A 16534-nucleotide genomic window follows, 5' to 3' on the forward strand; every position below is an offset into this window, starting at 1 on the left:
ACGCCGCTGCCTCCATCGTCCCTCGGCCACCGCCCTTGTCATTGCCTTGGCAGCTGCCTCCGCCACTTATAAGCCAAAATTTAAATTTTTGATCTTAAATTTGGAGTTGATTTTATGGTTTTTTTATTAAAGTTTATTTCTGCATTGACTTTTAGATTGCTAAGAATAGGTGTATAGAATTTTTATTTATGAATATGTTTTTTGTTTGCAAATATGCATCACCCCTGAGGCCCTTTATGATATTGGGACAACGGAGAACATTTTGACTTTTAGGGAAGAAGTTTCTTTGGAAGTAAGATGTGATTGCAATTTGTCAGGTTGGGACCAGCAGGACAGGAGGTCTGGAGGCCACTGACAGTTTGCGCTCGGGGGAGTCCATGAAGTCCCAAGGAGATAGCCTAGAGGGGGCTGAATAGGTGTCCTGAAAATGTCTTCGAAAGCAGTGGTTAGTACAAACCGTCCAGGCTTAGGGGCCGGACCGTCCGGTCAGTAAAAAGGGTGACTTTGAAAGGCTCCTTTTATAGTGGAGTTCCTAGGAACGTGGTGTGTTTGTGTAGAAGCTGGAAGCAGAAAGGTCACAAAAATAGAGAGAAACCGGGAAACACTCAAAGAAAGACGAGCGATTTTACGCCGAAGTTCATCAATCTTACTCTCCATTGATGCGCTCCTACGAGAAAGATCTCTCTCGATCCTTTTCCTCTCTTGGCTTCCTCCCATAAGGCTAGCACGGGTCTCCGGATTCCCACCTAGTGACTAGCAAGCCCTTGATGACCACCAAGATCAAGATCAAGTTGCCTCGCCTAGCCCTAGGTTGCAACCCGCTCTACCCTGCATCCCTCTATGAAGAAGCGTAAGAATCCACTATGAATCTTACCTATTTCCTTGCGGAGGTTTGGCATGGACCTTCACAAATTGCTCTAGGGTGATCCACAGATTGGAGGCTTGCGACGCCTATCCGTCTAGGAGCTTGCTCTCCAAGAGTAATAGGTCACCGCATCTCCACATACATCCACTCTTCACTCAAGAACACTCGAGTTCACTCACTAATCCTAATTTCACAATCCTAGTCTAGATCCTTGCAATAATCACTCTAGGATGTGTTTTCATTAGTGGGGAAGGCATGGTTAGGGCTAGAATAGGCCTAGGAACCCTAGTGTTTGAACCTCCAACGGCTAGATTCCCAAGGTTGAATATATAGTGTTGTCACGTGTCAGCTAGCCATTAGAAAAGTTCCAGTGGCCGGACCATCTAGGCTCAAGGGCCGGATCGTCTGGCCAACACTTAGGCTCAAGCTATGAGCAGGGGCTATAGACCATCCAGTCCTGACCGAACTGTCTAGTCTTGCTTCTCTGGAAAAGCTCTACAACTAAGCCTCTAACTCACACGGCTCACACATGGATGCATGTAGTGACTTAGTGACCCCTCTTAATACTTCGGGTGCCCTACGACTTAAAAACAAAAAAGAAAAATGTGTTTGACCGCCTTGACTCCTTCGAATTTTTGCCTTTTGGATCATTTTCACTTTGAATGATCTCGCTCAATCCATACATGAACCGAATCATTTTCTTCTCCGCAACCACAAATCATTAGCGCACACATGCTTGACTAGCATTGTCATTAATCATCCAAAACACGCTTTAAGGGCTAGATGCACTTTCATTCTAGTGGTCCTCTCAAAGACGATGGCGACTCCGGTAAGACCACCTTCCCTCTTGTTGATGATATTTCATTTTTGGAACGTACTTTTACTAACTCAAACTCTCTTAAAGAAACAATAGTAAAAAAATAACAATATCAAAGATGCATCATGGGTGCCATAACTACTCTATATGTTACTTGTCTAGTCTTTTCTAGTAGCTTGCAATAGCTAGCTAGTAATAGGAGTATCAAGAGTATTCAAGAAATTTCCTTCTTCATGACCATGTCGGTTTGTTTTGCTTATAAATAGGCATAGGTTGTACATCTTTTGCATGTATGTGAGAAAGAAATAAGTCTCTAACAAGTGCTCTGCTTTTAGAAGTTTGTTGGTTGTCTGCTCCTATTTTTAGTTCCTCTTGAAGCTCTCTTCATTATATGGTGCTTATAGCACACTAGCGCCCTCACGTCTTGTGAGGGCATGGCATGTGATCGTTGTGTTAGTCTCATAGTCATTGTGCTCACCTAGCTCGAGCATGGAGATCTTGGCTATTGCACTTGCTAGGTTTAACAAGTGGTTTAGGGACATGATGTATTGTTGCGTTGTTTTAGTTATATTTTCTAGTGGTATGTTGAGGTTTCTATATTTCACATGTTTAAATCAAATACAGATTATATAATCCTCCAAAATTTAGTGCTAAAAGTACTATTTCACTGATCAATGTTAGTTTTGACGGGCTTCTCTTTCCATTAGTCGAAAATTAAGTTTTTTTACACTGTCTTAGGGCTTATTCAGTTTGGAGTAATTTTAACCCATAGTAATACGACAAAGAATGAAGGAATAAAAATGCACACACACTTCTATCCATCATAATTTTCGGCACTGTCAAATGTGGGCACCAAAACCATTGTTGGCATTTTGACAATTTTCTCATTTGTTTTACTCCAAAAAAAATAAAATGATGGCCGAAGTGTCTACACCAGCTAATTAACACTTTTTGTAGTGCCCTGCAATAAATTCGTGATCTTACGGTGCCCACTAGCTAATTAAAAGTTTCTGCAATTACATTTTTTTGCTAATGTTATTCTATCATCAAAAGAAGTCAAGAAGTCACCTTGCACCTAGCCTTTCCAAGAGCCAATGCAGTTGCTTTTCCAATCCTTCTGGAGGCACCTGTCACAATAACAACTAGAGCTTCCAACTTTGTATCATCTTAAACAAATGTTTGCTCAACAGTTACAACATGGGTCCGCACACCTGCATATAGCATAATTTAGCTTTGCAAACCAGCGGCAGCAGAAGCACACGCGACAAGTTAAGTAGCCGAGGAGTTAACGGTGAACAGCTAAGAAAATAAGTTGAAGTGTGGAGGAATACCAATTAAAATTTCACAGATATAGACAAAGATAATGATATGGAGTATCGAGTTAAGGTTTAAATAGTGGAGTTCAATGATATAGAAATCAATTAAACCCAAGAAAAAAAAGACACGAGGAGTCCAAACCCTCATTTGAAAATGGGTTCAAATACAACGATTTTATCAGAGTTGGGAGTAGTGAAGTGCTCACCGAAAGCTCACTGATATCCCAAGAGTTCTTTGCCTAGAATCAGGCCAATCTTGGTCATAATCTTCAAATTTTCTTTTATATTTACCAATGTCTGCCAGGGGCCCAATGGCCTGATGTTAGCGGATGTAGCCATCGCTTCAAACTTTGGGGAAAGGTGGCGGAGGGCCTAAGAGTTCTTTGCCTAGAATCAGGCCAATCTTGGTCATAATCTTCAAATTTTCTTTTATATTTACCAATGTCTGCCAGGGGCCCAATGGCCCGATGTTAACGGATGTAGCCATCGCTTCAAACTTTAGGGAATGGTGGCGGAGGGAAGGCTAGAGGGTGGCAGAAAAAGTTGGGGGAGGTTCTAGAGGCTGATGAGCGCCGGGAGTGTGGGGGCGATCGACAGAGAAGTTGAGGAGGGAGAGTGCTAGAGGCAAAAGATGATCAGTCAATGGAGATGTTAAAATTGTTCTTCCAGGACTATGCAGTTCGTCATCATAGACCGTAACTGCTGACTTGCACTACTTCATGTAAAAAACCAATTTGTACTACCTCCTCTCAAAAAATAATTTATCTTGTAGTCAAAAACAAATGGTGTTTGACATTAGTTCCACATATCATGTTTAAGCTTCAATCATCAATTTATATTTAAATGGTTTCATTCAGCTGTTGAAAGTCTTATGATTTGATTTGTTTTGAAAAATACATTTGAAAATATTATACGTCTGCATATTTTTTCTAGTTGTATTATAGTAATTAATAATTAAATTCATACATTTGTAACTATTTTACTTACTAAAATATTAATCTTGTAACCATTGCAAGTATAAATATATTTAAATAAAGGGCCTCTGTAACCTTGCATCGCCCCTAGGCCCCTTATACGTTACGACCAGCTCTGCTTGGCTAGCTCAAAATAACATCCTTATATACAACAAGGGTTGCTACAAACCATAACTACAAAGCCAATTCAATAAAATGTAAGGTTAATTTAGTACTAAATGTAATGCTAAATAATTTACGATAAAACCAAATAGAGCCCGTTCGGGTGATAAAACCATAATACAAACATATAAAACAAATAAATATTCATAGGACCGCTCGAAAGACGACTACCGCCCACGTGCTAGTCCAGTCACTCAGCTTCACGACGATCCACTTTCGATGCCTCGATATAAGTGTGGCGATGTGCACTCCTGCAGATGACAAACAACTTTCGGCGTGTCCATATCGGCGTGGCGTGCCCATGTGCACTCCTGCACACGGGAAACAACTTTCGGTGCGTCGATATCGGTGGCACAATCAAATATCGAACCCATCGTGACAACAAACTTTCGACGCGACAGGACGAAGCATTTAAATCAACCATAGCATACCCCACTCGTCTGAACGACAACCCGTGCTCGAGTTGTCACTATCAACTATGAACGCATCACGACAACAAACTTCTGGCGTCCCTCGCTATAAGAGAAACGACCTTCACACACAAGCTAAACAAACAAGCTTACTCCTGAATTCCTTCTTTACCATGGGAGAGGTTCCATTCCTTGAACATCTCGACTGCTTACTCCTGGAGCAACGCAAAACTAGGAAGATTCAAAGCCCCTGTCATGTCAAGTATGCTATAAGAGCAACGATAGGGACTTTTGAATCTTCCTAGCTTTATGATGCTTCATTGCCCTTGCATTGTCGACGACGATCTCGTTGTAAGTACCATTTCATCTGCATATAAATTATCGGATGTTCAAGTATATAGATTTACATTATAAAGTACAATATATTTTCTTTAGTTCAAAGTTTTTGTAATGACATCATTATATACAACAATGGTTGGTACAAACCATAACTACAAAGACAATTTAATGAAATGTTAGTTTAATTTAGTACTGAATTTTACATTCAATAATTTACGATAAAAGCAAATAGAGCCTCTTCGGGTGATAAAACCATAATACAAATATACAAACAAATAAATATTCACACGACTGCTCCAAAGGCGAGTACCGCACACATGCTAGTCCAGTCACTCAGCTTCAAGACGATCCACTTTCGATGCCTTGATATCAGCGTGACGATGTGCACTCGTGCACATGACAAACAACTTTTGGCGCGTGGATATCGGTGTGCCGATATGCACTCCTTGACACGAGAAACAACTTTCGGCGCCTCGATATCGGCCTAGCCATGTCGACTCCTTCACACGACAAACAACTTTCGGTGCCTCGCTCTTCGGCACCTCACAACACTTCTATAAATTGACGTGAATTAGGTTAACCCGAACCACATCGACAAGTTCTATTCTTTACCAAGAGTCACCAGAAAATGGAAGCTCCATTCCTTGAGAATCTAAGAGTGGCGAAGTGATCCTCTCGCTGGACTAGTCCCCCCATGGATTGACAGGCCATTATGCTATTGCGGTGATCGTTGCATACTCCAGACATCCCTCCAATCTGAAATTAGGGGAAGAAGATTCTTTAAGTGCGTGAACATTACTAGGGTAAAGTTCTGTGTAACCTACACTATTTATTTATGCTTTTTAATGTCGACTTCTCATAGCACTTAAGAAAACATACCATTTTCTATAGATCTTTACAACTAGGTGCAACTTCGTCGAGTGGGTTGATTTGGGGAATCCGCCATACGACAGAATCTGTCGGTTCTCACGTAGTGAATCACACATTGACAACCTAAGGCGAAGGAATGAGTACGAACAACGTGTTGCTGCGGAAGCATTAGATTGGCAGGTACATCCTAACGGACTACCAACATGGCGAGAGCGTCCCCAATGTCGTTGTGGTGAACGTTGTCAAGTAATTAGATTGGTAAGACACAAGACTCTAGGACAGAGATGCTTCGTATGTCCACATATAATCGATGACGACTTTGTGGTAAGACATTTATTTGCTCCTACAATACAAGCAGTTTTTGTTCCTTTCTGCAAGCACCTATTCTAATGAATTTGTTATCCCAGGAAGAAGAAAGGCAATGTGGCTTCGAGCAGTGGATCGATATAGTTAGAGTACGTCCCCCCGGAGGGAAGGTAATGCAACCAGAATCAACTACCCAGTTCATTCAGGCTTGGATGGAGTACGAACGTCGCGTACAAACTGCTAGCTTGGATTAGAGACAAAATCCTTTAGTTATCCCAGAATGGTCAGAGCGTCCAAGATGCAGTTGTAGAACACATTGCCAGGTGACAACATCATTCGAACAGGATACATTTAGAAGAAGATTTTTCATTTGCCCCAACTTTGGCACCAACTTCGTCGTATGTTACAATCCTTCAGTATTTTCCTATACATTAATGTTAGTCACACTACGCACTCTGTTAGTAACCGTTTGTTAATTTTTACCAGGACAATTCCAGATTGTGCGGATTCGCATTATGGATCGATGATGTCGCTCCAAATTACAATGGCCATAGAATAACTGAGGTAGAGACACACAAAGAGTACAAGCGACGGAAAAGCAGAAGAGGCCTCACTACATGCAGAACGTCGGAGAAGGGAACCGTAGGGAAGATGGCTCGCGAATAATAATCTTATGGATCTATTTCAAGTTTATTATTAAGTTGTCGCCATTTGGGAATGCGTTCTCCATCTACTACTTTTCATACTCCTTTGTTCTGTAAACGGTACGAACCATGTTTAATGCTATCGAATGAACGAACAGTCTTTTTGAATTCTGTTTACCTTTCTAGATTTAATCCAATTTAATAATATATATTAGAGGTAAAACAAATACAAGTTTTTTATTCCAGTTCTGATAAATAAATGTTGGTTACAATACGACCCAAGAGATATATTATCCACCATTAATCATATCCGGTTCCGAATTTCAAAGAATATTTGGGTTAGGATGTTGGAATGTCATGATCCGACCATACCAGACCTGATTTTACCCCTACTCTCGGTTCAACTGAGCAGGCACAACTCCTGTCATGGTTTAAAAAGTACCCTAAACATATATCTCGAGCAGTCAACTACTGTATCATTACTATTTACATCACATCAACGGCTTGCTATTCCTTACAAATTTAATGCCTTGGATTTACCTCAGCATCCAGCAAATTCACCTTGCCACGCCAGCAAGCTGGGCGCAGCAGGTCTACCTTGCCATGCCAGTGAGCCTAGCGTGGCAGAGCTGCCACCTCATCCTTCCAACATCAGCAACGACGGCCGCTTACCGTCACCGTGTCAGCATTGCAACGCCACTAGACCTGGTGTGGCAGACCTATTTGGCCACGCCAACCTCCTTGGCGTGGCCAAAAGGTTTAGTTTTAAAAGTATTTGCCCCCTAGGTTTATTAATAAAATTATTTTGAAAAAAGGTTTATTTAATAAAAAATTTCTAATAAAAACTGGTGCAGAAGGGCTCAACTGCCTAATCCAACCACAAATGTAAAAGTCTACACCTAATATAATGTTCCAAGAACACAATCTTACCTAGAAAAGAAAAGCAAAAATTCGACTACAACTACAAGCTTCTCCCTCCTCTTGGCCAGATCTGGAGAGAAGCATTAACCAAAACCCTGGGTAGAGGAGATGAGAAAGAACAAGAACTGACCTAAGATTCCGAAGAGGAAGGGGTGGATTCAATTACTTATTTACTTATTTTATTCTATTTCTATCTTTATTAAATGTTGCTTTATGAAAATAACCTTAGCCTATCCTTGTGATCCAATGCATCATTTGTTACTCTTTTTTCGTACTACTTGTTGAGTACTGTGGTTTGTATTCAGTCTTGCATAATTTCTCCCTCCAGAGGTAGAGTACGAATCAAACGGAGGTAACTCTCATGAATGAAACTGATCATATGCCAAGAGTTGCCTATGGACTGAAGCGTCGCTTCGCTAGAGCCTGCTAGCTAGTCTGCTTTTATATTTTTTCCGTTATATGTCGTTAGATTATCGATTCAATTTCAGTTGTTTTTAAGGACGAAGTTATGTAATCAGCATTGTCAATTTGTTACTTGGTGTAAGTCGAAATACACCAAGATGCCAACTTGTATTCAAATAGTAAAGTTCCAAAACTATATATGCTTTTTCCTACGCCAATTTTTTGAGACGAGAGGAAAGGCGAGCTCATACACATGCGTGCCTTCGCTCAAAAAAATTCTGATAGTTGGTGTAAGTCGAAATGTGGAAAGTTACAAGGTGTATTCGAATACTTCGAATGCTAAAGATGCTTTCTCCTATGCCAATTTTTCGAGACGGGGGAAAGGCAAGCTCATGCACCTACTTGTCTTCACTGGATAAATTCTCATATTTGGCATAAGTCGAAATGCACAAATTTTTCAAGGTGTATTCGAATACGGAATTTTGAATCGTAAAGAACACACATGTTGGTAAGGCAACGCAGCAAGGGAGAAGAAGAGGGGTGAGGCAACGCAGCCAAAGGGAGAGGAAGATGAAGAATAATAAAAGTGAGGTGATGTAGCCGAGGGACTGGGTTATATGCAGCACACAAGGGTTCATCTTCGCTAGTGAACCACTTTCTTGTTTCCTAGCGAAGACGGAAACACTAGCGAGTAAGTTTGGAAAGCCTGTGTGTAGAAATCAACGAAATGTTTGGTAAAAGAAAACAACCTATGGGGGTGATTGTTTGGGTTTTTATGAAAAAAGTCAAACGATATATTTACAAAAGAAAAATAATTTATGAATAAAACTTTTATATACTTATTCTTGGTGATCTAAAAGTCAATGCTGAAAAATATACTTCAGTGTAAAAACCTTATAATCATCAAATTTAAGGTTGAAATTTTGAATTTTAGCTTATAAACATAAGTAAAAGTGAAAAATGTGGGTGTATATTGTGCTGCTGGCTTCTCCTGCTTACTTTTATTGCTAGGATGCTATCTGTGTATAAGTATAGGGTGGAAACTCGATCAAGATAAAAACACATGTAAAATATGGCGAAAGGTCATCTAAAATCACAAAAGGACATTCTAACAAATCTATCTATTTGGATTAAAATGCTTGCTCTTAGACTCGGCTGAGATAATTCTACCTCTTCAATTTTTTCTCCACAATAGTTTTTTTTTCCTTGTAAGATCTATCTATTTGGATTAAAATGCTAGCAAGCACTTTATTTTTTTTATACGAGCAAAGGATTTCTAACAAATCTGACGGTAAAATCACAATCATTTACTCCCTTCGTCCAACGATACAAGAACTCTATTTCTTAGGATTATAATCTTATGTTTTCTCATGCTTTGTCAATAGAAACTACGCAGTCCAGTGAAGTTGCGATGCTCGTTCAAAAAATGTGTGAAGCCACACATTAACTCTTTGCTTAAGTGGCAAGTCAACCGGTCAAAGCTAGCTTAAGTGGCAAGTCAACCGGTCAAAGCTAATCACCCCCGTATTTTCACTTCTGCTTACTGAGTCAAAAAATTAAATTTTAACCTTAAAATTAGAGTTGATTTTAAGTTTTTTAGCTGAAGTTTATTTTCTAGCCTTTGACTTTTATATAGCTAAGAAACCGTATATCAAATTTTTATTCACAAATTAGTTTTTGGTTGTAAATATGCCAAATAATTACCCTAAATGCCTACCTAGAATGGACCAGAGGAGGTATGCAAATTTTGGCATAAAAAATAACTTTCGGCCAAGTTCAAAGGCCAAAAGAAAAGGTTAGATATACGCTAAAAGCAAGGGGCAATACGAACATTTCTAGCAAATCTAACAATTAACTAAGATTAATGATCATCTATCATGATGGGCATATAGGGAATCAAGACAAGAAGTTAACACTATGTGGATGAAACAAAACTCACGGATGTGCAAGGTATTTGGCTAAAAAAATATAGCATTTTCATTAAAATAAGTCACAGAGGACAAAACAAACTCTCTCTGCTACCAAGTAGCAGCCGTTTCCTTCTCTCTAAATTGCACTAGCAAGAAATCTAACTGATTTCGCTACAGAAATTGAGACATCAGAACATCAAGCACATAACTGAACTTCCAACACCTAATTTATTCACTGGTGTTACAAATCGAGCGACAAACGACCTGTGTAGTCCAAAATCATATGCAAGAAGTATATATAAAACATCCTTTTCTACTGAGCAAATCCTGAACTCAACCAAGTTTCTTCAAGCGTTCAGCCTACATCACCATCCCCCCATCAATGGTAAGAACCTGCATAAAGTGAGCCAACGGCAAGTAGTTAGTTCGATGATGAATCCTTTCAGAGACACCAGGATGTAGTTGTGTGCATTAGGAATCATGCGCACCTGTCCAGTGATGTAGTTGGCTGCAGGATTAAGAGCCAAGAACTCGACCAACCCAGCAACTTCCTCCGGTTTGCCATATCTCCCTGCAAGTCATATCAATCATTAGTTATTTAGTTGACAGGAAATATTGAACTGCGTAAAGGGATGTGACATCTCACTCAGATTAGAAGAGACTTTCTATCACCTCTAGAATTAGTGCATGACGCAGAAAATAGTAATGTGGATCAGCAAAGGGGGGGCGTCTTAACACACATACCTAAGGGAATAGTTGACAAGATTTTCTTCTCAAGGTCCTCGCCAAGTTCAGCAGTCATGTCTGATGCAATGAATCCAGGCGCAATAGCATTCACCTGAAAGAATATACAGAGTTGTTTGAGAAGTCAAGCTAACCTAAAAAAGTGTGAGCTAACAACGGAAAGATGAAGGACAGACGTTGATGTTTCTGCTTGCATATTCCCTAGCCACTGTTTTCGTCAAGCCAATAACCCCAGCCTTGGCAGCACTGTAATTAGCTTGGCCAATATTACCAACAAGACCAACAACTGATGCTATGTTGATAATTTTTCCCTGCATTCCAACATAAAACAAGGATATCACGACTCATGGTGACATAATTATGAATAGCAATCTCTTTTTAGCACATCATAAAGTCAGCACAAAACAAATACAGCTAGTGGTTGTTATGAAGCCTGATTGAAGTCATTTAACATACTAACTTTGCTATCGCAAAGGTATGTCTATCATAAAATAAATCTTGTTCCAGATTTTATGTTATTATCAAAGCTCACCAAATGGAAGCAAGCACTGTTAATGCATGTATCAGAAACTACAATCCAGTTCAGAAATAGCAAAGCATTCCATGCAAATCGAACAATACCTTTTTCTTCTTCATCATTATTTTTGTAGCAGCCTGCAAGAATGTGCAGGTGTAAGATGAATAAAGTTCATTGAAGTAACCACAAACAAAGAAAAGGGCGATAGAAACTTACTTGTGTACAGAGGAAAACACCAGTAAGATTCAAATCAATTACATCTTGCCATTGTGATTTCTTCATCCTCATCAATAATGTGTCTCGAGTAATCCCTAATAACATCATATTATTTTATTTGCAGGCAATATAGAAGCTAAAAAATGTAAAAATATGCAAATTAAGACAGGCCCAACCTGCATTGTTTACCAGCACATCAATTGTTCCCCACTTATCAAGAGCCTGGTGAAGTAATCATAAACGAGCTTATAGTCAAGAATTGATGTCAATTTTAAGAAGCATTTCCATTTCATAAACAAACTGCCCTTACAGCTTTCATCATAGAGTCCACATCAGCTTCTTTTGAAACATCTCCCCCAAAGGTAATAGCCTGTCCACCATATGATTCGATCTGGAAAAAGAACAATGTAATTATCTGACTGAATCTAGGACAATGTGGCAAGCCAAATGGAGTTTTCTATACTGTGTTTTGTATATTTGTACATAGATCTCCATATACAAATTTTGACTGAACTGACTATTCTGGCCATAGTGAACATTCAAATTGATCAAAGATAACTACATTTCCTGATAAGTAAAAAAAGTTGTTGAATGAGATTGTATTGACCACATTAGATAATCATCTTTCTGGTTCTTATTAATTATTATTATTGCTATTACTATTCTAAAAGAAGTTATAATGATGGCAATGAAATAGACAAAAATAGGAATGAATAATTAGATTCTAAATTGCATTGGGTTGACCAGTCAAATGCGCAGTTGTTTGAGAATTGCATTTTCTCATAAACGACAATGACAGTGCTCCATAATGATGTATTTCTTACTTAGGAAGATTGTAAATGATTATACGTTAACGAATTCCGGTATAATGCTAAAAGGACAAACGCAATTTAAAAAATCCAACAATGATGAGGAATAGGTAGCAATAAAAGTTCTCTGAGGCATACTGATGGCCAGTACTGAAACTGAAGTGACTAACTAAAAAGCATTGGACTGTGAAAATGGCCACATAATGGTTATGAACTGCCTTAGAATTATCCTTATCTTAAAATTTTGGCACGTAGTGACAGATCTAAAAGGAGCATTGACAAACCTCATTGGAGACTTCTTCAGCCTCTTTTGAGGACCGAGCGTAGTTCACCAGGACCTGAAAATCAAGTCGGTGGTGAGTTCCTGAGATACCTTAGAATTACACAAAATACAATAGAAATATAAATGGTCTTTCTGCATTTGTGACAAACTGAATGGGTGTGCAGAAGTATAAACGTAACCACATGTCTATCCCTCTTATCAAATATCAAAGATAACAAATTGGAAAAGCAGAAAATAAAGTAGAAATCCAACATAACCTACACAGAGAAGCAAGCATGTGTACACAAAACCAACATTTGTTGGATAAACTGTTCAAACTTTCTGCAATTATAATTTTTTTTGCTAGTGTTATTCTATCACCAAAGAAGTCAAAAAGTCACCTTGCACCCAGCTTTTCCAAGAGCCAATGCAGTTGCTTTTCCAATCCCTCTAGAGGCACCTGTCACAATAACTACTGGAGCTTCCAACTTTGTAGCATCTTGCACAATTGTTTGCTCAACAGCTGCAACATGGGTCCGCACACCTAGATATAACACCGTTTAGCATTGCAAACCATGAGCAAAGGTTGTTCTAATGAGTTTAAAAGAGGGGGTACATTCAAAACATAGCTTTCCTGATGAAAGCTCTTGAAAAGCAATACATTTAGCATATAAAAAAGATGTCAAAATTTAAAGTAAAACAATATGAACCCAGCTGCAGAACAAAGACACAGTAAGTCTATAGAGGTTTAAAGAGACATTAACTATCAGCGGCTATTAATTCCAAAAAACAAGGGCAATGAATATTAAAGTCCATCATGCGAAATATCATGCAAATGTTTGGTCAATGATGATTACGAAATGGCATCCACAGGCTGAGCTACCCTGCCATTGAAGCAGTGAAGCACGGCTATTTGCCCTATGTGCTCTATTTTGGATGTTAGTTGTCCTCAATTTGATGATATCCAAAGTATATATGCCAAAGTTACACACTATTAAGGGGTGGAAGGCGTGATTATGTTAACACTGCTTTCTAAGTACTTCTAGAAAGGGCATGATTCCGAGTTTCCTAAAATTAGAAAACGATTTCTGTTGTTCTATTTGTACTTTTTAATAGTTCTATATTTTGATGCCTATCACACTTCAGGTAACGAGGACCAAGCATGGTTTAACCTCCATTGTCAATTGGCAAATGCTTGATGTATGTTTGGATTTGTCAGAAATAATATCCAAGTGAGAGTTCAATGTTTACATTCTTACGCTGCAGTATTTAGCATCATATGATAAACGATTAGGTTTTGTTGATTTGTTGCATAATTTACAGATAAATATAATACGGACAAACAAAGAATTGGAACATATGGTCGTCATATATCTCTAACCCTTTAGGGTAGTGCAAGTACATCCTCGACGAGTAGAGTCGAGTTATCGTACTAACCTAAGAGCAGGTATGCCAAAATATTTACACATTCAAGCAGCTAATCCATGAATGACTTCTCCGTAACAGTTTGAAGATTGGCTAGCAACAGAAGTGGTAGCAGGAGTTTGTGTGTGACTTAAATGAAAAAAAAAAAAAGTAGGGACACTATGTCCTCTCAAAGGGCAATAGGAGACTAGAAATCGTAGGAACAATAGAGTGAAATAAAAGAAGATAATTGAAGCCAAATCCATTTCATGGCGTATGAGAACTTTGCAACACGGATAATACTGGATTTACTGCTTGTTGGTTTTCTGGTGCAAGCGAAGATTCAAAAGAACAATATTTTATAACCCAAATAAAAAATCTAATTCTTAGGCAACAATTTGAGCAAGAGATTTCACTTTGCTGACAGCAGGATTAGGCAAACCCTTGTGATATTGGAAATAGAACCGACTTTCCTAACAAAATCAGACCAGAAACCACTAGTTATGTGAGGAACTACTGCCCAGTGAATTACAAAGTAGTCTGTCCAGTGTCCAGTAGTTAAGATCCCAAGGAAAAAACTTTAACACCTAGTCTAAACAACTAAATCATACTCCCATTGCTGAAAATCTGCTCTTAACACTGGTATCTGTAAAATGAAATTTTATTTCGGCAAATATGATAGGGTGATACCACTACAGCTTATATACATCAGAAAATAAAAATAAAACTGAAATAGCTAGTGCCTAGCATATCGCTAAACCCAGCAAGTGCGGATCCTAGGCAGTACAGAGCAGCAAAGCGTCCGCACGGGCGCCCCCAGATCTCCATGCCGGAGCCTACCCAGCACAACAACGACTACGAATACGACGACGACGCCGCACGACGAACGAGAGAGACAGAGAGAGCGAGAGAGAGAGAGAGAGAGAAAGAGAGAACGCAGAGGAAGGGGGCGAATTTTACCAGCGAAGCGGCCGGACCGCAGCGCGCGCGACCGGGCGGCCGCGGCGCCGCCGCCGAAGGAGACGAACCCGCGGGTCGCCACCGCGGTGGCTGCCGCGCGCGGGACGGCGCCGGCCGAGGACACGGCGGCTGCGGCTGCGGCGGAGGTGGCCATGCGCGCGGCGGAGGAGGCGAGGAGGAGGAGGTGAGCCAGAGGGAGCGGCGTGGCGGAGGAGACGACGGCGAGGGGGTGGGGGTTGGGGGAGGGAGGAGGGTTGATAAACAAGAGAAGAGAGTGTCGCCGGGCGGAGCGCACGAGGAGAGGAGATCTCGGCCCCTTCTGATGGGCGGCTGCCCACCCGTGTTTTTGACCTATGCTTTGCTGCGGTGCGTTGGATCTGACTCTCGCTCGCTCCCATGGTCAAATATTTCTATATTATTTAATATAATAAAATACGTATCAAAATATTCTCTTTTTATTACTTTAATGGTTAAATTTTAAATTAATTGGATTTTCTTTTTAAGCATCTGATTGGCTACGGGATTATTTGAATGGCAAAAAACATGAGAATCAGGATAGAAATGTCTATATTTTTATAAATTTTAAATATTATGAATGTTTATATTTTGGAAAGAAGGAAGAACCTTTGTAGCATAGTATATTCTTTAATCAAATTGATGAAGGCTCTTTGGAATTAAAATATGTCATTGTAATTCATGGAATTTAACTTGTACGGTTACAACTTTCACGTACATTATAGATATATCAGTATTTGGTCACTTAAGCATTTTCCAATTATTTTTAAGTTCAAATTACATTATTCACCCTCTTGTCTATCCTCCTCACAAATAGAGCTGGAATTGGACGATCAACGCAACACTAGGTTTCGTCTGATATCTCTTCAATAGCTGATCGGCGAGGTGAGGACGATGAACTCTGAGAGGAGGATGGACTCACATTTGCCACGATTACCCAGGAAGACGATGACCAAATCCGACCTTGAAAGAGCTTCCATGAACCAAAATCCCAACCAAGATTGGGATTCCCACTGGAGTCCAGGAAGATGATGACCAGATTTGTAGCTAGAGCTTAGCAACGAGGGACGATGACCGGTGGTTGATGGCTATGGAGAATGTCGATGTTGATGGGCCCAATGCTGATTGGATCAGTTGCCTCCATCGTTGTGGCCAATGGAAGAGAGAGCAAATATGAGGAAAAAGAAATGAACAGTTTGATCTATATGATCGAACATGAATATGAAGAGAACTCCATAATATACGATCTATGGTAGAATTCTACCGCTCAACGATGTATGCAACCCAAAAGGATCGAGTTGTCAAAGATGGGAAAAACTGTCTAACGTATTCTACCGAACACAACTTCCAAGTTACAGCCTGCTAGAAGAGTGGGAGAGGACTATGTGACTTAATAAGTAGGAGTATTTTGCAGTGAATATTAGATTTGGAGTCAGTATCGAAATTTTTTCCTGAAACAATTTTGTGATTTTATTCTGGCCATGTGTATATGTTGGAGAAACCGAGAGGAGCTCCTTTAATAAACGATGGTGTTGGTGTGGCTTAGGAAAATAAACTAACTCAGAGTTCAGAAGTTTTAGGAAACAATTCCCAAGTGTTTTAATTGGTCATGCTTGTATACCAACATGCCACAAATAAAGATCCAATAATGCAGGAGCGAACTGTCTGCGT

The 16534-nt window shown here is 39.7% G+C and overlaps 1 protein-coding gene across 1 annotated transcript; it reads right to left on the reverse strand.

The window, feature by feature from the left end:
- Nucleotides 1-9979: 9979 nt before the first annotated feature.
- LOC102711151 (3-oxoacyl-[acyl-carrier-protein] reductase 4) lies at nucleotides 9980-15023 on the reverse strand. Its single transcript, XM_015835932.2, has 11 exons — nucleotides 14849-15023; nucleotides 12886-13028; nucleotides 12507-12560; nucleotides 11724-11804; nucleotides 11590-11635; nucleotides 11414-11508; nucleotides 11302-11334; nucleotides 10857-10991; nucleotides 10681-10774; nucleotides 10425-10507; nucleotides 9980-10329 (listed from the first exon to the last, which is right to left on the reverse strand). Exons 1-11 carry the CDS (start codon nucleotides 15000-15002, stop codon nucleotides 10297-10299), a joined length of 951 nt encoding a protein of 316 aa, XP_015691418.2. The 5' UTR covers nucleotides 15003-15023; the 3' UTR covers nucleotides 9980-10296.
- Nucleotides 15024-16534: the final 1511 nt, after the last annotated feature.

This window comes from Oryza brachyantha, chromosome 4 (genome assembly GCF_000231095.2).
Source record: "Oryza brachyantha chromosome 4, ObraRS2, whole genome shotgun sequence".
Classification (NCBI taxonomy): Eukaryota; Viridiplantae; Streptophyta; class Magnoliopsida; order Poales; family Poaceae; genus Oryza; species Oryza brachyantha.